General features: G+C 41.8%; 1 protein-coding gene across 1 annotated transcript in view; it reads left to right on the top strand.

Moving 5' to 3' along the window:
* POU2F3 (POU class 2 homeobox 3) overlaps nucleotides 1-26210 on the top strand; it is a 98259-nt gene that overhangs the window by 8709 nt on the left and 63340 nt on the right. The window contains exon 3 of the mRNA XM_027835530.1: nucleotides 8197-8265. Within this exon, the coding sequence (XP_027691331.1) occupies nucleotides 8197-8265 (69 nt within the window). The remainder of the gene's footprint in view (nucleotides 1-8196; nucleotides 8266-26210) is intronic.

Here is a 26210-nt window from a genome sequence, read left to right as displayed (position 1 = left end):
GGCATTGATTAAGCACTTATTATGTACCAGGTAAATTGTAAATTCCCCTTATATTCCTCTGCTACCATGCCCACCCAAGATCCTTCTCCATCAAAGCTCCAGCCAATTTTGGAAAGTCATGTTTTGTTTGTTTCTTCTTCTGTCTTGAAAATGACCTGGAGGGCAGCGGTGAAAAGACTTGGAAGTGGGTTGGTATAGAACCAACCCCCACTCAATGAACTGTAACCCCTGAGTCAGCCCATGTTATACCATCACTCTCTTTCCTCATCTCTAGAAAGTCTCCCAGCTAGCTCTGTCTGATAGTCTAGTGTTAAAGCCATGATTCACTCCAGCCCAGCAGTCTTGGCTAGCCTAGGGACTTTGTACTTTAAAGAATATCTTTCACAAAAGGATCCCTAAAGCCTGAGCAGGCATGAGGTCACCTGCCCTGGGAGCATCCCTGGCAAAGGAAGGGGGCTCTTCTCTCCTAGTCAGAGAAAAGCAGGCGCCAAACAACTAATCACAGAGAAGGTAGTGAGAAAACAGAGAACACTACAGAGTCATAGAGCCATAAGAATCCTAAAATTGATCTAGTCTAATCTTATTATACAAATAAGAAAATGGAGGCCCAGAGTAGAAGGATTTGATCAAAGGTACATAGTTAATTAGTAGCAGGGTTGAGAGTAGAACCCAAGTCCCCCAATTCAATATTTCCTCCACTGCTTGCAGAGAGAGCTTCCCAGCTGCTGCTGCTCCTTTGCCCAGTCTTGAAACCATGAACTATTCTGTTTCCATCAAAACTCAGACAACTCAGATGATGAGCAGTTGTCTCAGCAGAGGGATGCCTCAAAAAATGCCTTTTGGACTGAAAGGCAACACTTACTATGAAAGGGTGTGGAATCTCTTCTAATAATAACAGCTCACATTCATATCTCCCTTTATAGTTTACGAAGAACTTGTGTTATTTACACATAAGGAAACTAAGGCACGGAAAAGTTAAATGATTTGCCCAAGGTCAAACAGGTAGTAAACGGAGAAGCTGGGATAAAACCTCAGGTCTCCAGATACCCAGGTCATCTCCCTTTTCACTGCCCAGTTCTCCTCCTGCAAGGTTTGGAAAGTGGTCTCATAGGAAGGTGATGGATCATAGAAGAGCAAAACTTTGAAGGTCTCTTCCTAAGGGATTTGACTGTTTATAGAAGTGCCCCTCACCTATTCTCTTCAATTTGGGAGGATTCTGGAGGGAGTTAGCTTTTCTCAGGGAGATGAGGGAAGAGGATTCCCTTCTGAGGGAAGGGCTGGAGAAGAACGAGGTATTGAGATCTCTGGCCACAGGGTCACAAGATTTAGAGCTAGAAAGATCCTTAGAGATCATCTAAGTCCAACCTCTCATTATTTTTTAGAAGAATAAAATTATTTAATCAGTCAAATTATTTAATATTATTTTTTTACCCCTAATATTTTAAGCATAATATTTTGTCTCCTAATGGTATCCATTTTTGCTCTCATCTTTTCCCAAAATCATGATTGGAAATACTGTATTTTTAATTTTTAGTTGAAGCACAATATCTCTTATATTGGGCCTTCACTTTAAAGCTATATGAAGGTTAAAGAATGGTTCATGGCACAATTTCTAAACCTTACCACATCAAAACAACAAAGATATATATGATACATATACATATGCACATACAAAACTTCAGCAAGAGGAAAACAAATTGGAAATACTCAACAAATGTAAATCCTTTTGAAATAAAATGGGATTGAAGAACAAAGGACTGATTCCTCCAGTTCAGCCATAGTGGATATATTATTGTGCTCAACTTGGCAAGTCTCCATTTTGAGTTATGACCATAATGGTTCTCTTTCAAAAAAATTATTACTTATTCTTAACATTCTTTTATTTTTAAATGTTAAATTCCAAATTTTCTCCCTCCCTCCCACCCCTTTCCCACCCACTAAGAAGACAAGCAAAATGATATCAAAAAACACATATAAAACCATGTAAAACATTTCCATATTAGTCATATTGCCCCCCTAAAAGCAAAAAATAAAGCCAGAAAGTTATACTTCAGTTTGTACTCAGAGTTCATCAGTTCTCTCTCTGGAGGTGGACAGCATTTTTTCATCATGAGTCCTTTAGAATTGTCTTGGATCACTGTATTCATCAGAGTTGCCAAGTCTTTCACAGTTGATCATCATTACAACATTGCTGCTACTGCACACAATGATCTCCTGGTGCTTCTCACTTCACTTTGCATCAGTTCATATAGGTCTTCCCATGTTTTTTCTGAAACCATAATGTTTATCATTTCTTATAGCACAATAGTATTCTATCACAATCATATACCACAACTTTTTCAGCCATTTCCCAGTTGATAAGCATCCCCTCAATTTCCAATTCTTTACCACTACAAAAAGAGCTACTATAAATATTTTTTGTACATATAAGTCCTTTTTTTTTTATCTCTTTGAGATACAGACCTAGTAGTGGTATTGCTGGGTCAAAAGACACACACAGTTTTATACCTCTTCAACATTGTTCCAAATTGTTCTCCAGAATGATTGGACTAGTTTATAACTCTACCCTCAGTTTATTAGTGTACCTATTTTACCTCATCCCCTTTAGCATTTGTCATTTTTGATAGGCATGAAGTGGTACCCCAAAGTTATTTTATTTTTCATTTCTCTCATCAATAGTAACTTAGAGAATTTTTATATGACTATAAATAACTTTGATTTCTTCTTCTGGAAGCTGCCTGTTTATATCCTTTGACCATTTACCAATTGGGTAATGGCTTTTTTTTTTTTATAAATTTGACTCAGTTCCCTACATATTTGAGAAATGAGGTCTTTATCAGAAAAACTTGCTATAAATTTTTTTGATATTACTTCATCGTCTATGGTCCCTTTTAGCAAAATGTGGATTCCCTGATTGTCTCTTTTAATTCGGTTTGTTTTTCCTTTTGCTTTGCCTGAGATCATGATTACTATCTCTTCCTTTTTTTACTTCAACTGAAGTATAATAGATTCTGCTCCAACCCTTTATTTTAACTCTGGGTGTCTTTCCATTTCAAGTGTGTCTCTTATAGACAACATATTGTTGGATTCTAGTTTCTAATACATTCTGCTATCCACTTTCATTTTATGGGTGAACAGTTGTCTCTCTTTTCACAATTTCCTTGCATCATTCTCATTTCTTTCCCAAAATTTCCCTCTATTATTCTTATCACTTTTTCTAATACTTCCAGGAATTCTTGTTGGGCTTGGGTTGTAGCTGGTTTCATGTTGTTGTCTTCTTCTGAGTTTGTGTCTTGGTCTTCCCTGACAGCATAGCAGCTTTTTATGGGCAAGCTCTTTTTTGTTTGCTGGTTTTTCCAGCCTATTTCCTGACTTTGAACTTTGTGTTAAAGTTGGGGTCTGCTCACCAGGGAGTGGGGAGGCACTATACCAAACTTCAGGCTTTTTCATGCTGCTGGTTTCAGAGCTAGTTCTGGGATTCTGTAAGTTTTTGGTGCTTCCAAGATGGTGTGATCTGGGAAAAGGTGTGATCACTGCCCTTTTGGTCTGCACTCTAGTCTTTACGCAAGAAGGGTAAAGCACTAGTGTTCTTCTTGGTCCTGGTGTGACCAGATCCCCTACTTTCCTGCAGCCACAAGTGCTACTGCTCCTCTGCACTCTGTTACCACAACCCAGAACTGCTTACTCCAATATAGTTGCCAATCAACACCAACTGCACCCAGTGCCAGGAATGGGTTGCCTGTAATTTCTTTCTGACCAGTTATCTGACCCCCTTACCATCTCTGGGATGAGAGCTCCTGAAGCTGCTACTGTTGTCTCTAAGGCCTCAAGCTAGTGCTGCCTCCATGTGTGTATGTCTGACTGGCTTCCACCCCAGTGTCACAGACCTCTCCTGCCAAACTCCTAAGTTGTCTTGGGCTAGAAAAATGTCTCATTTTGACATTTTGTTGACTCTTCCGCTCCAAAATTTGATTCGAGGAGCTATTTTAGAGTTGTTTGTAGAGAAATGTTGGGAGAATTCAGCTGGGTTTCTGCCTGTACTCCACCATCTTCCCTTCTCTCTTGATACCTCATTTTTCAGATAAGGAGATGGAGGTTTTGTTAATGACTTACCCATGGTCACACTGTTATATGAAGCAGATCTTGGATTTGAAATCAGGCTCCCTGGTCCACCAGTCTTTTCACTACTTCCAGTTGTCCCTGAAACCAAAAGGACTTGACAAGGTATCCTGGAGACACAGACTGTATAGTCTACAGAAGGAGGAGCAGTTCAGACCTCAGGTAGCACCTGCCCCTTAGGGAAAGACTAGAAAACGAGCTCTCCATAGAATACTAAGGAGATGGGGAGTGGGGTAGGGGCTCACTAGGTTTGTGTGTTGGTGAGATAGTGCATATGTAGATTCACAGACACATAAGAAGAGAGAACTCTTCTTGAGGGCTTTGAATGAGGCTAATGTGAATATTTGCTCTCAAGGCATCTCATATGTGACTCTCTAATATGTTCCCAGGATGGCTAAAAGGGTAGCTAGGGGCTTTATGTCTAGCATTCCAGAAGCTGTTGTGTCAAGAAGCTAACTTCACCCTCTCCCCCGTGATTGGAGACACTCACTCAATAGATGACTGTGATAAGAAAAGAGTTGGGAATAGGGTATCTGAAACCTTCTTAAATTCATGCCTGGCAAATTTTGTCCTGCATGTAAAGAGTTAAAAATCATAGCATTGGCTCCTTCACAGATTGAAACTATAGGAGTTGTTTCTTTAACTAGCTTTGGGCCCTTCCCCAGTAGGGGCTGGCTCTAGAGTTATTTCACACCTATTATTGATCCTGTGTCTACAAAATCCCATTTCCTTGTCATGGTTAAGCGTGTCTAATACCACATCAGAAGGTGTTCCTAGCCATAGATAGGCTAGGACTAAACATTAAGCCAATCCAAAGAATGAATGTGATGTTATTGCTAATCTTAGTTTCTTGATGATATACAGGATGTGTTAAAAAAAAAAAAGAAAGAAAGAAAAGTAGTCATGTTTCTATAATGCTTTAAGGTTCACAAAGTACTTCCTTTGGAGGTAGGTAGTAGTTTCTTAGAAGACAATGTGGCATAGTGGAAATGAATGGACTTGGAATCAGGAGACCGAGATTCTGATCCTGATTCTTATGTTATGTGACCTGGAGCAAACCATTCTATCTCTCAATTTCCTCATCTATAAAATGAAATAGTTGGACCAGATCTCAAAGGTCCCTCCCAATGATGGCATGACACGTATCATTCTTCCCAATTATGCACATGATGACATTGAACCTCAGAGAGACTTTTTCAAAATCACCTGGCTTATGAAGTATCAGAACCAGGATTTGTTATTTTTTTAAATTCAAATTAATTTTTTGTTACATTTAAAATTCCAAACTGTCTCTTTCCCTCCCTTCCTCCCTCCCTCCCCTGCACTAGAGAAGGCTACTATTTGACATAGATAGATAGATAGATGGATATACATTTACATATGCATGTATATGTAAATTTTATATATATATATATATATATAAAACTGTACTATGCACACCTTTGTGTATTAGTTCTTTCTCTGGAGATGGATAACATCTTCCTTCGTAAGTCTTTTGTAGTTGATTTGAATATTTATAATACTCCAAATAACTTAGTTGTTCACAATTATTCTTCAAACAATATTGCTGTTAACTGTACACAACATTCTTGTGGTTCTACTTATTTCATTCATGGTTATCTCATGCAAGTTTTTCCATGTTTTTTCTAAAATCAACCTGCTCATCATTTCTTACAGCACAGTAGTATTTCATCACACAGATTTGAATACATATCTCTTCACTCCAAGTTGAATAGAAGTTGAAGAAAAGTGCCTAGCAAGGGTATATAATCACAGGCACAAGATTACATTATACCCTTCTTAAGCTAGGAGTTTGAAATAAATTTATGAAAAGGAATAATTCACAGTGCTTTTCACTTGAAAATCCCTGTTTGAGGATGTCCTGGTTTCCTTTAGAGAAACTTACGATGGCAGCCAACAAGAACCTAAGGCAACTGGGTAAACTTAAGAAAGGAGAGAGGGTAATCATCAGGGCTGAAGAGACCACAGGTTAAAATTTCCCCACGGAAAAAGACCACCCTCCCCCATTCCTTCATCTTTGTTGCTTGGGGTTTTACATAGGGAAGCATCAGCTAAAGGGGTGGGGGTTGGGGAATATATCAAAACTTCAAATTCAGGTCAAGGGCTGAAAAAAATACAGCTAATTGTCTGAGGAGGTCTTGGCCCCATGCAGAAGGAAAGGAGAAGTAGGAAGAGTTATCTTTCCAAAGGGTACAGAGAAATAAGATCACTCATTCTTCATGTTCACTTAGGATAGGAAGAAGTTTCTGAATATAAAACTTTAACGCCTTTTAAAGGGAGTGAGAGAATTCATAATAACATTACAAAGTACTTTCCTCAAAACAACCCTGTGAGGCAAAGAGTATGAGCATTACTAGTAGCTATTTTACAGTTGAGGAAACTGAGGCACAGAGAGGTCAAGTGACTTTGACTTGTCTGGGTCTGCTTATTTTTAGAGCTAGGTCTCACAACTCTAAGAGCTCTGTCCGCTATTCCATGTTGCTTCTTAAATTGTAATCTTCTCTGTTTTGTTCTCCTCTGTGTCAGGAGAGAATTTTGTTGTGGTCTTGCTCAGAATTAGGGTGACAGCATTGTAAAAATCCATGCCTGGGCTTCTATGATTCATTTGCTCTAAAAGCTCTTAAGCCACTACTATGAAATCTAAGGGTCCCTTACCCTATTTTGCCACTTCATTTCCTGCCTCGGAATTTCTAGAAAGGTTTGGTTCTCCAGGGATCCATCTTAACCCTGGTAGCTGGTCAATATTTACACTCACCCCACCTCATGCACACCAGAGGTGGTGCATTCCAGTGGCTGACTTGGCTAAGCACTGCCTTCCCCCATGAAGCAAGCTGGGCTACATTTTCTCCATGTTCTTTCTGATGCCTTTGTCCCATACTGCTCCCTCTGTCCCAGCACTCTCCAGATCACAGACATCCAGACTACTAACTGCCTGATTACAAGATGCAAATAAGGCCTGTCTGCTCAACTAGGACTGGCTGCCTGGTATATGCAAATCAGCTCACCCACAGTTTACCTGGTTGGAAAGAGTTAAAATGCTGCCCCTGAGAAAAGGGTGGGGACAAGGGGGGGGTCAGCATAATTTGAATAAAATATTCTTCTTTCTTTAACTGATTCAATATTTGGGTGGTTTAATAAGGAGAGGAGCCAGGAGACACAGTGAGTTAGTTCAAAGTTGCTTCTCCCCATCACTCTGCTGATCCTTGCAGGAGACTTCGGGTCTCATAGGTGGTGGTAGCTGTCAGTTATGGGTAAATGTTTAATTTATTGAAGAGAGAGAGAAAGAGAGAGAGAGAGAATGGAAGAGACCTGGCAAAGCATTTAATGGCTGTTCTATGGGCATTCAGATGGGGTTGGGGGCCCCACACCCCACACACACACACACACACAATGAAGGAGTAGGACAATGAGAGGGCAGAATGCTCCTAAGGGACAGAAGTGTCCTGGGAGAGGGCCAAGGTGGGAACTGGGAGCTTCGTCCCTAGCATGTTAGCCTCCTCTGACAAGGGAGGAATTGGCATGAGCAGAGAGGTGAGATGATGGGGCAGAGGCTATAAGACACTCACTTTCCAGCCTGGGGTTGTGTGGCTGGGGTTCTAAAGCCTAGAAGTGTTTTCTACCCCTTTTTCAAAACAAAATCAATCCCTAGCCCCTAATCCCAGAAGAGGATAGGATGAATCAGATTGTGTAGAAAAAAGGCATCTTTCCCCTTCTGTATCCCTCTCTCCTTTTAAAATATTTACAACTGAGCCCTGGTGATGGAGAGTTATAGAAAATGAATGTTACAAAAGGTGAGAAACCCAAAAGCAGCTCTGCAGAAAGGGGAAAAGAAAAAAGAGAGAGAGAGGAAGAGAGAACACAGCTCACCCACTGTGGAGGGGAGCTGTACCCCAAGCTTATGAATATTCTAATGGTTGTATATGCAGAAATAGGGCATTTGAAAGTCTGATGGTTGTTGTAATTACACATTCATTTTTGCTGTTTAGTTAAAGCCACACATGTCATTGTGTGACAAGTTGTGACCTGTCATTAAAATCAGCTGTGTTTTCTTTGCAGATATCAAGATGAATGGGGATGTGGCAGATTCCACGGACACTCGCAATGCCCTTAGCCAGGTGGAGACAGGTAAGGGGATCCTCCATCTCCTGTACCATTATTCCTAAGCAGCCTGGGTGGAGGACAAGGGACAATGAGGCCTGGGGAAGAACAGAGTAGCTGGAAGTTGCAGAAAACATACAATGTATGGATTGTATCCTCTTTTCTTGCTTTCTCTTTCCCCCCAGTCAGACAGACCTGCTACATCCTGGTAAATGGAGCCTACTAGGGAAAAGAGAGAGAAATCTGAGCTAGAACACTAAAGTCTCTCAGTGATTCTTTACCAGTCTGAATAAGAAGGCAGTCACGTGGGAGTTAGGGAATGCTTGTTAGTCTTAGGAAAAGGCCAGAACCTGGGAAAAACAGGTGAAAGAGGAGGTCCGCACTCAGTTGATGCTTTTGACATCACCACCACCAGGTTGCCTGCAATTAGGCAAAGAAGGAAAATCCAAATTTAACAGAAGAGGGATGGTTTGATGGTCCAACTCAAGGGGAGCTCAAAAGAGGGACTGTCATCTGAGCGTTTGTTTCTCTAGTGAGCCAATGTGTTCAGGGTGACCATAGGTCATAAGAGAGTCAGCTCAGCAGTGATAGTGTTAAACCAAATCAAGACAGCCAAAAGGTTCCTAAGAAATGAGAATAAATTTTCCTAGCTTGATAGTTTTTTTCTCCTGGTAGAAATTTTATTTGCAAAACTCCTATAGAATTTTTTTTAAGTTTAAAGAAAGTAGAATATAAACTCCTTAAGAGTAGGTGAAGACTGGCTTTTCTTTTCTTTTTTGTCTTTGCTTCCCAGAGCCTAGCATAGTGCTTTGCAGGTGGTAAGTGCTTAATAAATGTTTATTAAAATGGATTGAAATGGTAGGTGTAAAGTAATGGGACCATTAGAGCATCTCAAAGACACTACAATTAGTCTTTCATCTGGATCATTAGGGCCCAGAGAAATAAGAAGCCAAAAAGGTTTATTAAATCCCCTGGGTATCCCTAGGCCTAAGATCTTTTCTTATTTTCTCCAGGGGTTAAACCCCTCCCTTTTTTTTCTGAGCATAAAGTCTCATTCTGAAAACTCATCTCTCAGGATCAGGAGTCAGATGCAGCTCAAAGAAAAATGAACCTTCCTGCTCCCCATCCAAATGTTGAAATGACCTCATGTTTTAATTTTTTTTTTAGTGGGGTAAGGGAAGGTGAGGAGGATTGAGGAATAGACACTTGCAGTCTTTCTGACTTAGCTTTCTGTACTTGGGCAAGGTGGGAACCCGTGTTGTAGTAGGGCAGTGTTTTTTCTGCATTTGCAGAGTCTTGGATCTGTTGGTTGCCCTCGTCCCCTTTTCAGAACCATTCTTTCTTCAGAGAAAGTATCTACTCTGGCTCCTGCTTGAGGAGAGAACCCAAACAGGGTTTTAGAATCTGTGGGAGTTTAGCTAAAGAATAAAGGGGAAAGGTCCTATTCTCTGATGCAATTGCATCGGTAGATGTTATGTGTAACCTTGGATGTGTGGCCATTAGGGACTTAGGTGTGGAATTTCAGAAGCTAGGCAGGGCTCCTCCACTATTAGCTATAGAGCCCTTCTCTTCTTTATTCACCCCTGTCCTCCTTAAAGGGGTTGGTATTTTATTATAGTACCCTAAGGAGTTAAACTAGATGGCCTTATAGGTCCCTTCCGACTCTCAAAATTCTGTGATTCTGAGATTCTCCTTTCCTGTTAGGAGGGTGAATCATTTGTATTGTCCAGGAAACCAAGAAGTTAATGACAGTAAACTTGATAGGGTCCTCCAGAACCCAGATTTTTCTCTCCAGGGCAGACCTGGACTAAAATGAGGTGATCATCCAATTAACCACATGTTTTTGAGGACTGAGAAAAGAGGTGGCTAATTAAAGTAACCAAACTTCCTGGAAAGTCATTCTGACCTTTTTTTTTTTTTTTAACAGAGGAAGGCTTATTATGAGTCACAATGGTTTCTGATTCGGTTTAAAGGCTTCCTTTGGGTTTTTAAAAGACAGAATCACCTTCCCAGCAATTCGTGAATTAAGGGGTGGTTTTAAAGGAACTATAAACAAAGGCAACCTAGAAAGCCCCAGCACTCCCTGAGAACAGCTTCTGTGCTCAGTGAAATCCCCAAAGGGCACCTAATGGAAGGAGTGAGGAAAGGGAACTGAGTTTTTCCACCTTTCATGTCAAAGTTTCCTGAATCCACCCTCTTCACCTTCCTCTCTGACTCTCAGATCCTATCCAATCACTGGCACTTCTTTTCCCTGGATGGGTGAGAGAGGGATAGGAATATTTGATAGTGTTCTCAGCTTAGTTAATGTCTAAGAATAAACTCTAACACCTACAAGTTCCCCCCTCCACCTCCCAACCTCAGCCCCATACAGCCTACAGTATAGTCACAACAACTGTTCACGTTTAAATGCTATACATTCGAGCAAAGATCTTTCCTCACAACAACCCCAGAAGGGAGCTAGAGCAATTATTACTTCGAGGATTTGTGGTTTCATCCAGATGGGTGCACCTCTCTGTGGCTGAGCAGAGGGCTTCATGAGTAGCTGTGCCTGTAAATATTACTCACAGTTCATTCAAGTGATTCAACAGGCTTTCATTAATCACCTAATATGTGTCAGGCATTGTGCTAGCAGTTGAGAATACAAAGACAAGACAAAACAGCCCCTGTCCTCAATGATCTTATGTTCTACTAGGGCAAAAGACACCTTAGGCAGCTAAGTCTACACAAAATATATAAAAAGTAAATACAACATAGCTAGGTGGCAGAGAATGCTGAGCCTGGAGTCAGGAAAGCATCTTCCTGAGTTGAAATATGGCCTCAGACACTTACTAACTGTGTGATCCTGGACAAGTCACTTAACCTGTTTGTCTCAGTTTCTTCTTCTGTAAAATGGGCTGGAGAAGGAAATAGCAAACCACTCCAGTATCTTTGCCAAGAAAACCCCAAATGGAACGTAAAGAGTCAGAGACAACTGGAAATGACTGAACAACAACAACACAAAGTAATTTCAGAGAAATAAGCAAAAATTACTGTTATCTGAAAAGGTTTGGAGCAGAAAGTGGCATTTGAATTGAGCCTTAAAAAGGCAGAGGTGAGAAGTGTACTACTCTAGGCATGAGGCATAGGCTATGCAAAGGCACAAAGAGGGAAGATGGCATGCTGCTACCTGGGAATGGCAAGCAGGTCAGTTTGTTGGATTGGAGTGTGCACGAAGAGGAGGAACTTGAAGTAAGTGTGCAAAGATAGATTGGAACCAAATCTTCAAGGGTTTTAAATATCAGACAGAGGAGTTCGTATTTTATCTTAGAAACACTGAAGCTTCATGAGCAGAGGAGTGACATTGTCAAAAGTGTATTTTATGAATATCAATGTGGCAGCGGTAAGAAGGATGGACTAGAGAGGGGAAAGTTTGGAAGCAGGGAGACCAATTAGGAAGCTATTTTGAACATCCAGAAGAGGAGAAATGAGGGCCTGAACAAGAGTGGTGACTGTGCGCGTAGGCACAGAGGGCATAGAAGGGAAAGATAGGGAATGATAATAGACAAGACCTGGCAAATGATAGGATTGGTGAGAGAAGGGTGAAAGAGAGAGGTTGATGGATGCTGCAAAGGTTGTGAACCTGAATAAGTGGAATGATGGTGGTACCCTCAACAGAAATAAAGAAGTTAGGAAAAAGAGCTGAGTAAAATCTGTCACCTGACTTTTACTTTGTCTTTCCATCTTGATGGGACCTTCCAGAGCCTGTACCCCATTGACATATGCTTCAGGAATCCAGAGTCACCCCCATGACACAATGAGGCATTGGGTTCTGGGGTAGTGGTGTACAAGTATTATTATCCCCATTTTCTAGATGTGGAAACTGTGGCACAGAGAAGGTTAGGCACATTGTCAGGTTGGGGATTTACTTGCTTATGCTCGCCATGCTTTTAGCATAGTCTTGACAACATTATTTAATAATAATAAGATAATATTAAAATAATATTAGGCAGAGTGGTGTAAGAACAAAAACAGTGGACTAGGAGTCAGGATACTTGATTCCTAGTTCCAGCTCTGACACTGACTTTGTGTTTTGGCAGAAATCATTGCTGGACTAGATAATCTCTAAATTCTCTTCTAGTTCCAACATGTTAAGATTCTAATAAGAAAAACTCATAATTACAGGAATTTCTTTTAACATCTCTGAACACTTTATTATTTATTGTTTATTTGTATACGTGCATGTTAGTATACAGATTTCATGCCTTCTTTTTCCATTCCTTTTTTTGGCACCATCCCTCTTGCCTTCCTTCTCTAAGTTTTCTCCCAGCTCTTTCCACCTCATTCTTTCCTTGTTTCCCTCTCCCTGCTTTCTTCCTTTTTCTCTCTTCCTCACCAGTCCAATTGGATGTGTGGGAAGCTAAGCAAAGGCAGAGCAAGGCAAGGGAGTGAAGGTGGGGGGGGACCTCAGAAAGCCAGACAGTTGACACACTTGGGCAATAGTGGTGGAGAGTAGATTGTTAAAGAGTAGGAGAAGAGTCGAGTCTATGGTGATTTGAGAAAATATGAGTTAGCCTAGGACAGGGGTGGGGAACCTGCAGCCTCGAGGCCACATGTGGCCTTCTAGGTTCTTGGGTGTGGCCTTTTGACTGAGTCCAAGTTTTACAGAACAAATCCTTTTATCAAGGGGATTTGTTCTGTGAAATTTGGTTTCTCCAAAGTTCTCCACCCTTGGCCTAGGAGTTTGAAAGCTTTATCTGTCTTTAACTGAGACTGCCTGAAAAGGAAGGAAGAAGATGTGGCAGTAGTCTCCCCCACTTTCCCTTTCCACCTTCAGAGTAATGGATAATAGAAAAAACTTGATGTTAAGGCAACATTCCCTCTCCCTACTCCCCACACCACCCAGTCTCTGTGGTCCTTTGTCGGGGTGACCCAGCCAGGTCGATTTTTCTAAATGCAGTTGAACATGGGGCAAGTAGTTTTGTTTTTCTCTCTTGTACTCTCCTAGAACTCGGAAGGGATTCCACTTCCCCATCTCCACCTTTCCCCTCACCCCAGCCTTTTCCAAAGTGTTTGGAGATCCTAGAAGGTAAATGGTTCCAAGAGTTAAGTAGGAGTTCCTGCAGATCACAGCAGGGACCTGGAGGCACATTGACCTCCCCTTCTTGTGACTATTATACTCTAGCCTCACCTTCTCCATCTGTGAAATGATAACTTCCCCTCAAGATGTTCAGGATCTTCTGAAAGAAGATCTTACCATTCTTCAATTGTAAGTTTGTTTTCAGAAATAATGGAATTTAGACTGCAGTTCAGAGCTAGAAGGAACGTTAGTAATCTTCTAGTCCAACCCCTTCATTTTATGAATAAGGAAATTTGATTTATCACAAAATAAACACCCATGTAGAATGAAGAATGTAAATTTACAAATATGCAGTACTAAAAAAATTCACATTAATAAGAAGTATTACATCTCAGGGACCATCTTTGTGTTGTGCCCTAAGTGGATATCTACCTTGCCTAAGCCCTGGCCGTGGCTCTAGGTGAGATTGCAGGAGTAAGCATTGTGCCAAGGGGAAGGGGGTGGATCCATGAAAACCAATTAATGGGGGTTTAAATATTTATGTTATATATAAAACTATCCATTCAAGGAAAGAGAAAGCCAGAGATGAGAAGCTAAAAAGCAGTGAGATTTGGGAAAGAAGTAATGATATGAATGAATTCGGGATGGACAAGTTCCCTTCCTGACCTCATACTCAGATGAGGTTGTTTGTGTGACAACACATTGAAAAATAGACCCTGTCACAGAAAAGAAATGGATCAAGATGATGCTTTTGGTGTTCTGGAAAGAGTACCAACCTGGGATATTGGAGAGCTGGGCCCTCAATGCCTGGGTCTTTCCACCTCTCTGAACCTTCTCATTTCCTTCTTTGACAATAAGAGGGTAGCACTGATGCTTTCTGAGGTTCCTTCCAGATTTAACATTACTTATGTTTTTATTATATAGATAATATGCTGTGTAATGGACTTAGTATCTCCACTCCCTTTAGATCAGTATCATGAAGAGGTTTTCAATCCTAGGAGAGGAGACGTGGGGGGTGGGGTTGAGACAAGGGGAACAGAGAGAGAGAGAGAGAACACAGAATTCGGAGTCAGAAAACTTGAGTTCTCATCCAAACTCTTCCGAATACTACCTGTGTGACCTAGTTAGTGCAAGTCACTTCACCTTTTTCAGTTTCTTTATCTGTAAAATGAGGAGATTTCATTAAATGGCCTATAAGATCTCTTTTAGATCTCGATTCTATGTTCCTATATTCTCTTCAGCCCTTTCCCTCTTTTCTGCCTGAGGTCACCTAGGCCTGGACCATCTACCTCCAAAATTAGGCCAAAACTCTGGAGAAGCTGGAGGGCTAAGAAGGGAATCCTGAGGTCATCAAATAGGATGACCCCCTAACTCATTCCTGAAGCTGTCTAATTCCCTCTCATCTTACAGATGCTGGGCCAGCTTCTGCCTGGAAGAAATCACCTCCAGAATAGGGAAGAGTGATCTCCTCATTCGAGGGGGAATTTTCCTGGGCTAAAGCCCCTCTGCTTCATTTCCTCCTTCTTCTTAGAAAAGTATAAGTGCAGGTTTCCCTCTCTTGGGCTATGGTCTGATTGCCCTCCAGGGTGAAAAAGGGAAGTTTGCTAGGAAGTTAGGGGGCCCAGGAGAGAGAAGCCCCTCTTGCCAAGTCCTAAGCATGGGAAACAGCTTTGTGGGCCTCTCCCAAAAAGCGTCAGTGCTGTTGACTCAAAAAAATAATAGGTGTTAATTTGTATACTGGTTTGCATCTAATTTCCATGCAGTTCCTTTTATGTTAGACTGCAAGAGCCCTAAACTTGGAGTAAAAAAAAAAAAACTAGGTTCAACACCCAGCTCAAAGAATCACTGGCTCCGCAATCTTGAGCTTCGTTTCTTTTGCGCCTCGGTTTCTTCATCTGTAAAATGAGGGGGTTGGCCTACAAGATTACTAAGGTGCCTTTCAACCCTAACATCCTACACATTCTGTAAAAAATAAAATAAAAATGCCCATGCCTGCCTTTCACATCCGCACTGTATCTGCCAGCTCTTGGCTCTTTGCTCTCTAAGTCCCTGGTTTATTCCATGCTGGAAAAACTAAAAGTTGGCACCTCATTTGATTATATTAGGTTCGTAACCATTTGAGCTGGATGGGACCTTAGCAATCACCAAATGCAACCCCTTCATTTTACGGATGAAGAAACTGAGGCCCAAAAAGGGGAAACTGATTCAACGTCACACGAAGTGAAGAGCGGAGCAGCGGATTCTAACCCAAGCCTTCCAAAGTGCAGACCTAGCACAGCTTTCACTCCGCTGTCCTGTGTGGTTAGCCTAGGTCTGCTCCGTGGGTGAGGGATCTCCAGGTCTTCCAAGGCCAGATCAAGACAAACCCTCTCATGACAAAGATGGAGACCACGGCAGCAGGCCTGCGGGCTCCGGACCAGCGCAGCTTGGAAAGAACAGAGGAAGGCTCAAGGCGAGGGCGGATGGATGACGGAGAGCAACCGCGCAGCTCAGGGCTGCGCTAGGCGGTAGAGAAAGGGACCTGGCGGTTGCTATGACAACGGGGCTTCAGCCCCGATTTGCATAGGGCGCTGATTTCCCTACTGCAGCCCAGTGCGAGGCCCTGCAAATTTCCATATTCCTGCCTCAGAGCCTGCTGGGGGTGTGAGGGGAGAGGAGAAAGGTCATTTGAAATTCAAATGAGGATGATTAAGGTTTTCTTGAGGAGGGAAGCGAGGACAAAAGGGGTTAAGTGCTCTGGCAAATGTCAGTCTCCTTAACCGAAAGTCATCTAAGGGAGGAGTGCACCTGGCTGGATCGTCTCCAACGCCCCACGCTCCATGCCTGCCATCCCTCTTACCGTCAGGACCACGACACCCCATCTCCCTCGACACCCCATCTCTGCGCAATCTTACAGAAGCTTCTCTGGACTGAACACGGACCAACTGAAACCTGTTTCTGACCGCCTCTTATCCTCCAAGAAAACAGGGTCAAGTCATTCTTCCGTCTGAATGCCTAAGTTTACCTGTCTGTGTAATGGACTTAGTATCTCCACCGGTATCACGAAGGGATTTGTGATCGTGGGAGAGGCGATGTGAAGCAGTGAAAAATGCCCTGCCATCAGGAGTACCTGGGTTAGCTACTTTCTACTTGAGCAACCTTCACATCTCTGAGCCTCAGTCCCATGTTTCCAGGCCTTAGTTTCTTGTAAAAACTCAGGACCTGGGCTAAATTCTGTCTAAAGGTCTTTCCCGATCTCAAGCCTATGGTTTTGTGAATTAACAGGTGTAGAACCTCTTAAAGAAACGAGCCTGGATTGTCAGGCAGTTAGAAAGCAGTAACATTGGAAGTTGGGGCTCCTGAGTCCAGGTTTAAGCTCTGGCCCCTGCCTTACTTTGTGACAATTGGTGGGCAAGTCACTTTGCCTCTCTGGGTTTTAGTTTCCCCATCTGAAACAAAGATGCTGTAGGCAATAGTGGGCTGGACACTAGAGTGGGAGTCAGAGAACTAACTCATAATCAAAGTCACTTCACCTCTGGGGCCTCAATGTTCTCATCTATAAAAGGGGAGGTCAGTAGTGATGAACTAAGTCAACTTAATGTCCCCTCCAGCACTGACATTCTGTAAGAAAAAACCCTGCCTCTTACTTGTCTCCATGATGGCACCAGAACAAATAGAATGATATCCATAAGAAATTTTTTTATGTTTGTAATGGTGGGTCCCCAGAGAACCCCAGATGTGGTGGGAATGGGATCTCTGCCCTATAATTCCCTGATGTATAGAATCTGAGGGATAAAAAATCCATGTCCCAAGAGTGGGTATAGAGACTTTGCAAGAAAGTGCCTGCTTCTCTTTTTGCTGCAGACAGGGTCTAGAAATGTTCCCTGAAGGGGAATCCTGAAGAGCTGGCACTGAAGATTCCAATAGATATAATCCCCTACAGACATATACTCTGGGTTCAAATCACAACTCTTCTACTGTGACTTTAAGCAACATGCTTCACATCTCTGAGCCTGTTTCCTGATCTGTGAGAAAGAAATTTTTTGATTCAGAAATTTATGATCAGAAGATCCTATGATCTATCAATCCGCCCCTAGAACATAGGCTGACTGTCCAGCCTATATTCAATGCTCTATGTCTGTAGTTTAGGCTCTAGACTTCTCAAAATCTCCTCAGTCTATGGTGTGCATCAAGCATTGATTCCAACTCAAAGTCGTTGTTGGCCTTTATTAAAGTTGTTGTTATAAAGAAAATGAGGGAGGAGAAGAGCAACCAGGGCTTGGCCCTAAGGGTGATACAAGCCTGCCCTGCATGGGGAAAGGGGAAAGGATCCTTTATTAGAACTAGAAGGGACCTTGGTGATCATTTCATGCAATTCTCTCTGTTTAGAGATAAGGAACAAAGGTCCCACAGCTGGTAAGTGAAAACCTTGAGGAAGTTTGTATTTATGTAGCACTTTCTAGTTGATAGGGTTCTTCTTCCTAGCTGTCCTGTAAGGTCAGTAGTACAAGTGTAGAGTTCACTTCATCTGGATTAAGGAGAACGGGGCTGAAATTCCAGCTCCAAAACTGACTACCTGTATGACCGTGGGCAAGTCACTTAAAATCCCTGGACCTTAGTTTCCTTGTCTCTAAAATAAGGGGGTTGGGCTAGATGGACTCTGAGGGCCCTTCTCTGTCTAAACTTTTGATCACATGATCCTATGAACTTTGATACTCTGATTCTAAATCGAGGGCTCTTACCCGTATACCACAGTGCTACCAAGGTGCCACAGCTAGATAGTAGCAGCTGCCAACTCAAATGCACCTAGCACATGGGCACCCATGGGCACCTCAGCCCTTTGGCTATCATCTCCTAGGGTATCTTTGTGACTCCTGGCATAGTACCCCACATCTTCTATCCCTTTTTATATTGGTAAACAGGTGCCTATATATTATGTCTACATCTCACCTGTCATCTTCCCCCAGTTCTGCCAGAAACCTTCTTCTACTGTGTCCCACAAGCATGGAAAACTGTCCAGTGGAGATGACAAATCTTACTCATGAAAGTGGGCATGAAAGTCCCACTGTAGGAGTTCAAAATTTGCCTCTTGGAAGTCCTATTGTCTCTCTTCCATGCTGCCCCTCATCTCCAAGATCCCAGGAGAGATTTCTGTCATTACCCCTTTTCTAAGGACACAGCAAATGGATGCGTTTTCTTGGCATGTTCTGAAAACAAGGTTGATACTTTCAATGCCGTTCATTCAAATATTTATTAATTACTTTTTCTGTGCCAGGAGCTGAGCTAGGTGCTGGGGATACAAGGAAACAAAACCAAAAAATGATCCCTGCCCTCAAGGATCTTAGGAAGAACAAGGTCTCTTTAACTCTACATCAACTCTCCTAACCTCATTTAAAGGCTTTCTCCTTTTAAAGCTGGTGGGGGTATTGACTGGCAAGGGAGGGAACTTCATTGAACGACTGTTGCTGTCACAGCCCTATCTAGGAGCTATCTCCCCCCATGGATGACAGAGCCTTTGCCAATTAATCGCTCCTGGGTGGCAGGCAGGGTGGGAGGAGGGCTGGGCTGAGGCTTATCTCGGCTTTGTTAGGGCTGGGCTCTCAGAAGACTGGGGCAAGAAGTCTCTGTGACACCCGGCACACCCAGCAGACTCCCTGGGGATGGTTGGGGGAGGGTGGCACTTCAACATTAAAAAAAAAAAAAAGAAAAGAAAAAACCCTATCCCAACAGCACACGATGGTTTCTCTACTTCTAGCTTCAGACTTTATTTCTTCTTCATCCAAGACACTTCTCTCTCCTTAAGACCCCAAAACCTAACTCCCATAATCAAGTTACCTTTATGTTTTGAGAGATACAAAATGAGAAACAGGAGAGTTGACACTGAGTCCTAACTTTTTCCCATTGTGTGACCTTGGGCAAATGGCTCAACCTTTCTAAGAGTCTCCATCTGTCTCATGATAACAGCCTCATACATTTAAATAGCATTTAATGTCAACAAAGCATTTTACTCACAGCAAACTGTCGAGATAAATCAGGTGACTATTATTATCTCCATTTTGCATATAAGGAAACTCAGACTTGGGGAGACTGAGTGACTTGTCCAGGGTCACATAGCTAGCAAGTGCCAGAATCAAGACAAGAAGTCTCTAGACTTTTAAATCATTAGTCTTTCCACTATACCATACCATGTCTCCATGAAGTGTATAAGATATCTCCTTCCCAGTGAGTCACATTGTCAGAATCACAGCATCTTAGCACTGGAAGGAACTTCAAATAACATCAAGAAACTGTTCCTGAACATCTCCAATACGAAGCCACTTGGCCTTCCTTAAGATTCTCCAAGGAGCAGGGAGCACACTCCCTTCTGAGCCAACCCATTAAAGTTGTAGACAGTTCTATGGTTATTAAAGACTTTTCCCCTTTTGTTGAGCCCAGATCTACCTTGCTTAGTGCCACTCATTTGTCCTAGTTTTGTCTTCCAAAACCAAATAGAACAAATTTAGTATTTCATTAACATGACTGTCCTTCAACTATTGAAAAACAGCTACCATATCTCACCTAAATCTTTTCTACTTCTCTCCACCATCCTGGTTGCTCAAGTCATTTAACCTTTCTGAAACTCAGTTTCCTTATCTGTAAAATAAGGTTAGATTTAGAAGAACTTTACCATCTCTTCCATCTATATTTCTAGCATTCTGTTATCTTACATTTTGAAGTCATCTGGTCCCTAAGTCTGAGAGTAGTTGGACTATTCTGCTGAGTACTGAGGAGATGCTGTGACCTTTCTCTGGAAAGAGGTAACTTTGAAGTTTGAGAGGAACACCAAAAAGCTGTTGTACTGTTCTGAGATGCCCATCTTTGCCACAGTTTGTTTAATTCTCTGACATTCTTGTTTTAATGCCTTCCCAAGAGAGTAGGACACCCACACCCCCACCTTGTCTTGGGTAGTGGAGCATATGCCCAGGAATGGGGGTAAAAGGGAGACCTACACTGGTGACCCTTTTCTTGGATTTCATTTGATTCTTACAACTACCTCATGAAGTAGATGCTATTATCCCTCATTTTTCAGGTGAGCAAACTGAGGCTCAGAGAGATTAAATGACTTGCCCATGGTCCCATAGCTCATAAATGGCAGAGCTGGGATTAAACCTCAGATTCTCTGCCCCCAAATGCAACACTTTTCCCACTGTACTATAGCTAGGGCCTTAGCCACTAAATAGTCTCCTCAGGACCTGGCACTTTAGAAACATGCCTGGACCACTTCAAGGATGTTATCATAGGATTATAGGATTAGAACTATTAGTAATCTTAGAGATCATCTAAACCGTGACCCTAATTTTACAGGCTAGGAAACTAAAGCCAAAGAGATTGAGCGATTTTCTCAAGGATACACAGGTATACATAGTAGCAGAGACAGAATTCCAACCTCAGTTTTCATTCCAATTCTAGCATTCTTCATACTATACTATTCTGTCTTATGCTGTCCTGCCTCATGCTCCTTAGGTGAGAGGACAAGAGAGGATTGCAGTGAGCCATGGGATAAAGAAACAGAGACGGAGGTAAAAAAATAAAACCAGTTACGCACAGTATAAACTTCTCCGTGCTTTATTTTCCAAAGAATTTAAAGTTGGGAAGAACAGACACTTTCTGTAAGAAGTCTTTCTCAATCGCTAACCCCTGCTGTCTTGATTATCTTCTAGTTTTCTTGTGTACGTCTTGTTTGTACATAGCTGTTTGCACTCTTTCTCACTCATTAGACCATGAGCTCCTTGAGAATGGGAACTGTTTGTTGTTGGGTTTTTTTCATTTTGTATCTGCATCACTTAGCATGGTGCCTGGCACATAGTAGGTGTTTTATAAATATTGACTGACAGATGGAGAGACATGCATCAATTAGGGAATGGGTCAAGAAAAAGAACTGAGAGAGTTGGGAGCATCCCTTATTCCTGATTATAGAGCCAGTCCCTGAAATTTGTGAGGAGAGGAAGTAAGTTTCACTCTCATGTCTTAAATTTGCTATTAGCATCGGTAGACACTTTGGTACACTCGGTGTCACAAGCTAAGCCCATGGCTAGGTGGCGTCTTTGAAACCATTTTGTTGTTGTTGTTCATTTCGGTTGTGTCCAACTCTTTGTGACTCCATTTGGAGTTTTTTTGGCAGAGGCACTGGAGTGGTTTGCCATTTCCTTCTCCAGCTTATTTTATAAATAAGGAAACTGAGGTAAACAGGGTTAAGTGACTTGCCCAGGGTCACACAACTAAGCATGTGTAAGTAAGTAAGTAAGTGTCTAAAGCTGGATTTCAACTCAGGAAGATGAGTCTTCCTAACTGGAGGCCCAGGACTCTATGCACTTTGTCACCTAGCTGCCCTCTTTGAAACCATAAAAACACCCCAAATCCTATGGAATCTCAGAATTGAAAAGTGCCTTTGAGATCACTTAGTTCAACTACTATCCACTTCATCCCAGGCCATTGCCAGTCATCCTGACTTTTGTCCTGCTACCAAACTTTGATGACTCTGGAAGAGAGAATGAGGCTGACGACTTTGTGCAACATTGCCTCACTTAAATCCTGTTCATGCGAGTCATCCGTCCTCCTCAAAAACGAAGGATCATAATCAACTAATCAACCACAACATCTGAGTAGTATACTGAAATTAACTTTAGCTTTGGAGTCCGAAGACCTAGATTTGAGGCCTTGTTCTGCCCTTTTCTATTTCTTCATCTGTAAAATGGGGCTAATCCCCATGGGATTTTAACCCAGGTGTCCTGCCTCTATGCCCGAAGTTCTTTGCTTTTAAAAATCAAGCAATCATTAAGCATTAAGTGCCTGCTAAATGCCAGGTACTGTGCTCCAGACTGGAGATAGAAAAACAACACTGAAATAATCCCTGCCCTCAAGGAGTTTATAGCCTGTTAGACATGTTTTTCTCTTAGTTATTCTAGTGAGTACCCTGGAGAACTTCCCAGGTCTGATTCTCTTTTAATAAAAGCAACTCCAAGAAGTCCCAGTCAGTTTCCAACTTTAAGTTTAAACTAGAAATCATCCCCCATTGGACTGGGGAGGTGCAGAATCCCGGTGAGAATAGAAAGCAGTTTTAAATCACCGGGAGGGAAATGGCTTCAGTTGCTGAGCGCTAGCTGCATTTTGTTTACCAGCAAAAAGTAAAAATTCCGGCTTGAACAGTTTTCCTGCTTCCACCTCCCTCACCCAGAAAAAAGTCCCCAGGCAAACTTGAATCCCAGCAGCTGCCAGAGTTATGCAAATCAGCCAGAGCCTGCAGGCTCCTAGACCCAAGAGCTAGGAAGGCAGGAGGCTCCCCCAAAGGGGCTCCCCACTCCCTCCATTCCGGCTTTCTGGGAGCTTATCCCCTTGTTGAAGGATACAGCTAACTCGCTGTTCCCTCGATGTGCTCCCTTTAGATAAGCCTCTCTGAGGTAGGACGGTGGTAGAAACTATTCTTTATGAACCCTCTCATTTCTTTGCTGACCCTCCCCCACACCTTGCTATACTGGCCAGTAACCTTCTCCAACTATCCTAGCCCAAGGAAATTCATTGGTGTTTTAAAAAAAATCCAACAAACCCCCTGAGAAAGAGATTCAGCCTTGGACCCTTCTATATCCACTCACAGTTACTTCAATCCAGTTTCTCATGAATTAGAAGGTCTTTACTTAGTTCTAATCTAAATCTCTCACACCAGCATAAACCTATTCCTGCTCTTTGCTGACTTTTCAGATGGAGGCCAGTGATCCTTAATGTGCTATGGAGTCGGCAAAACATCTGGAGCTGGAATAGGGTGGGCAGGGTGGAAAACCAAAATTGAGACATGGAGAAATCTTCTTTTATTTTGGAAACTCATATGAATTTCAAAAGATTCTGAGCATCACATGATATTGTGGGGGGAAAGTACTATAGTCAAAAGGCAGCAGACCCTCCTCTAAATTTTACATAGGTTCCCAAAGTGGGAGATCCCACTGGAAGGGGGGGTGCTGGAATGATGGGGGGGAGAGGTGGCAGTAGTAATTTGAAATTATGCAAATTTGAAAAAAAAATTAAAGGGTTAAAGAAAGTAGATTTACAGGGGAACACTGAGTAATTTTTTTAAAAAGGGGGCAGTAGGCCAAATACATTTGGGAACCTCTGCAGTGAAACTTCTTGCTACCCCTTATTGGTTGCAAGATCTTGACAAGTCACTTAACTAATCCAAGATTCAGTTGTTTCATTTGTAAAGCAGGTGGAATTAAATAATTTCTCTCCTCTAGTCTTGGTTCTGTAATCAAGAGTTGTGTGTGATCATGGGCAAGTCACAGATTCTTTCTAAGCCTTACTTCTCTTGCCTGTGAAGTGAGAGGGCTGTAAAGATTCCATCCAGCTTGTAATTTTCATCTGGCCCCTGTGCTTCTGGCTCTTTCAGCTCCCCAATCCAACGGAGGCCATGGAGCCTCTTAAACAGGGAATTACCTATTATTTCCCATGGAAGACTGGAAAGAACTAGCAGTAGTCTCAAGCTGTTGAGTCTTCCAAGAAGATGTCAATCCTTTCCATTTTTACCTTCTAGCCCTTTGGAACCAGAAATTCCTTCACCTCCCTTGCTGGAGGTGGTCCTGTGGTGCCCACAATGGTTGACTTTCAGGGAAAGAGTCCACATTCTAAAGTCACACAGGATCTAGGTTGAAGCCCTACTTCTGTACCTACCACTTATGGTCTCTTCCCTTTTCTGAGTAACAGTTTTCCTCTTCTGTTAAATGAGAGACTTGTTTGAGATGTTTTTTGTTGTTTTTTTTTTTTTAAGTTCATGGCATTATTTGCTTTGGGGCAGTCAGAGGGGAGGAGGAGCCAAACTGTTCCATTCTTCCTGTTCACTTCCTGACATTGGCCCATTTCTCTCCAAGTGCTAAGTCATCAAAGGTTTCTACTCCATCTCAGCACCTCCTACAAGGGGGGAAAATCCCAGCAGGAATATTTGTGAGAAAAACTTGAGAAACCTTAAAACTTAATGTAGAGAGGCAGCTAGGTGGCACAGTGGATAGAGCTCAGGCCTTGGAGTCAGGAGGACCTGAGGTCAAATCCAACCTCAGACACTTGACACTTACCAGCTATGTGACCCTGGGCAAGTCACTTAACCCCAATTGTCTCACCAAAAAGCAAAAACAAAAACAAAAACTTGATATAGAGCCTTCCCAGCCAGAAGAGACCACAAAAAGCATGTAATCCAAGCCATACCAAGCAGGAATTCTTTCTATAAGTGGTCCTCCAGCCACTACTAGGAGACCTTTAGTGATGAAGACTCTGACAGCATTACAAAAATATATAAAATGGAGTTCCTCTTCTCAAGATGCTCATAATGTCTTAATTATTATTATTAATAGTTAGCATTTATATAACACTTTAAGGTTCGCAAAGTGCTTTACAAATATTTGATCCTAACAACAATCCTGAGAAGTATGTGCTATTATTACTCCCATTTTACAGTTGAGGAAACTGAGGCAGACAGAGGTTAAGTGGTTTGCCCAAGATCACATAGTCTGAGGCTATATGTGAACTTGGGTCTTCGTGACACTAGGTCCAGAGATCTATCCACTGTGCTATTTATATAATATCTTAGACAGCCCTGCTACATATTATCTAAGTCATATAGGAGTACAAATACAGAAGAGGAGTATGAAGTTATATGAGATATCAAAGAATGTTAGAGCTGAAAGGGCCTTGAGGAACCATGTCAGCTAACTCCCCCCACACCCTCTACCAATTTTACAGATGAAGAAACTGAGGCTAAAGGAGGTTAACGCAAGGAAATATTAGAATCTGGACCTGGTTAGAATTTTGGTATAGAATACCATATTGCTTCCCCCAACTCAAATGAAAGAGAATTCACTTCCAGCTGGAAGGAGAAACAATTTCTTGGAGGAGATGGCATTTGAGTTGGATATTGAAGGATAAATAGAATATCAAAAGGCAAGGATGGTAAGAAGAATATTCCAGGTATAAACAAAATAGTGGTGGTAGAAAATCATGTGATATGTTTTGGATGTACAAGAATTTGAGAATAGAATCAGGATCCAAGTGACAATAATTTTTGAAAATTACATTTTACAGAGATAAATGTAAAGTCCTATACTTAGGTTCAAATATTAAATTGTATAAAAAAAGAATGTTTGAGATGTGGCTAGACAGTGGACCATGTGATAAAAAATGATTATAGCAGTTGCCCCCCAAAAGCCATTCCAATCACAGGTTTTATTAACCCACTAAACAAACAATTAACATTTATCAAACATCTATTAAGTGTAGTGGACTGTGTATTATAAACTTAATATCCAGAACCAGATAAGTTATCATTCTGTTGCTATACTTTGTTTAATTTTGGGTGCTCTCTTTTAAAAGGGTCATTGATAAACTAGAGTTACACCGGAGGGCAACCAGGATAGTGAGATAGTTCAAAGCTGTAAGAAGAATCATTCAATCACAAATCATAGACTTGATGGGAGAAGGAAGTTTGAAGGACATATAGTCCAACTCTTACAAAAATCATGAATCCTCTCTAGAATGTCCATCAAATGAGTCATTAATAAGAGGTCTTCTTGAAGACCTCCAGTGATGGAGAATCCCCAAGGCAGCACATTTCAGTTTAGGGCAACTTCACACCCCACTAAGACATCAAAGGAGGAATTTTGTTTTTCTTTATGCTGAGTTGATATTAGCCTCTGTTCCATTCAACCATTAGTCCTAGTTCTACCCTCTAAGATCAAGTAGAATAAGTCTAATCTTCTTTCTACACAACAGCCTTTCAAATGTTTGAAGGCAATTACCATGTACTCCCAACTCTTCTCTTTTCTAGACTGAATATCCACAGTCAACCATTCCTCATATGGCATCAGTTGCCAACTTTTGTTTCTTTTTTTCTTGCACGTGTCCCTTTCCCTCCACTCAAATGGCC

The sequence above is a fragment of the Vombatus ursinus genome, unplaced genomic scaffold (genome assembly GCF_900497805.2).
Source record: "Vombatus ursinus unplaced genomic scaffold, bare-nosed wombat genome assembly UNPS02014816.1, whole genome shotgun sequence".
Lineage (NCBI taxonomy): Eukaryota > Metazoa > Chordata > Mammalia > Diprotodontia > Vombatidae > Vombatus > Vombatus ursinus.
Note: the sequence above shows the minus strand (reverse complement) of the source record. Positions and strands in the feature narration are given on the sequence as shown.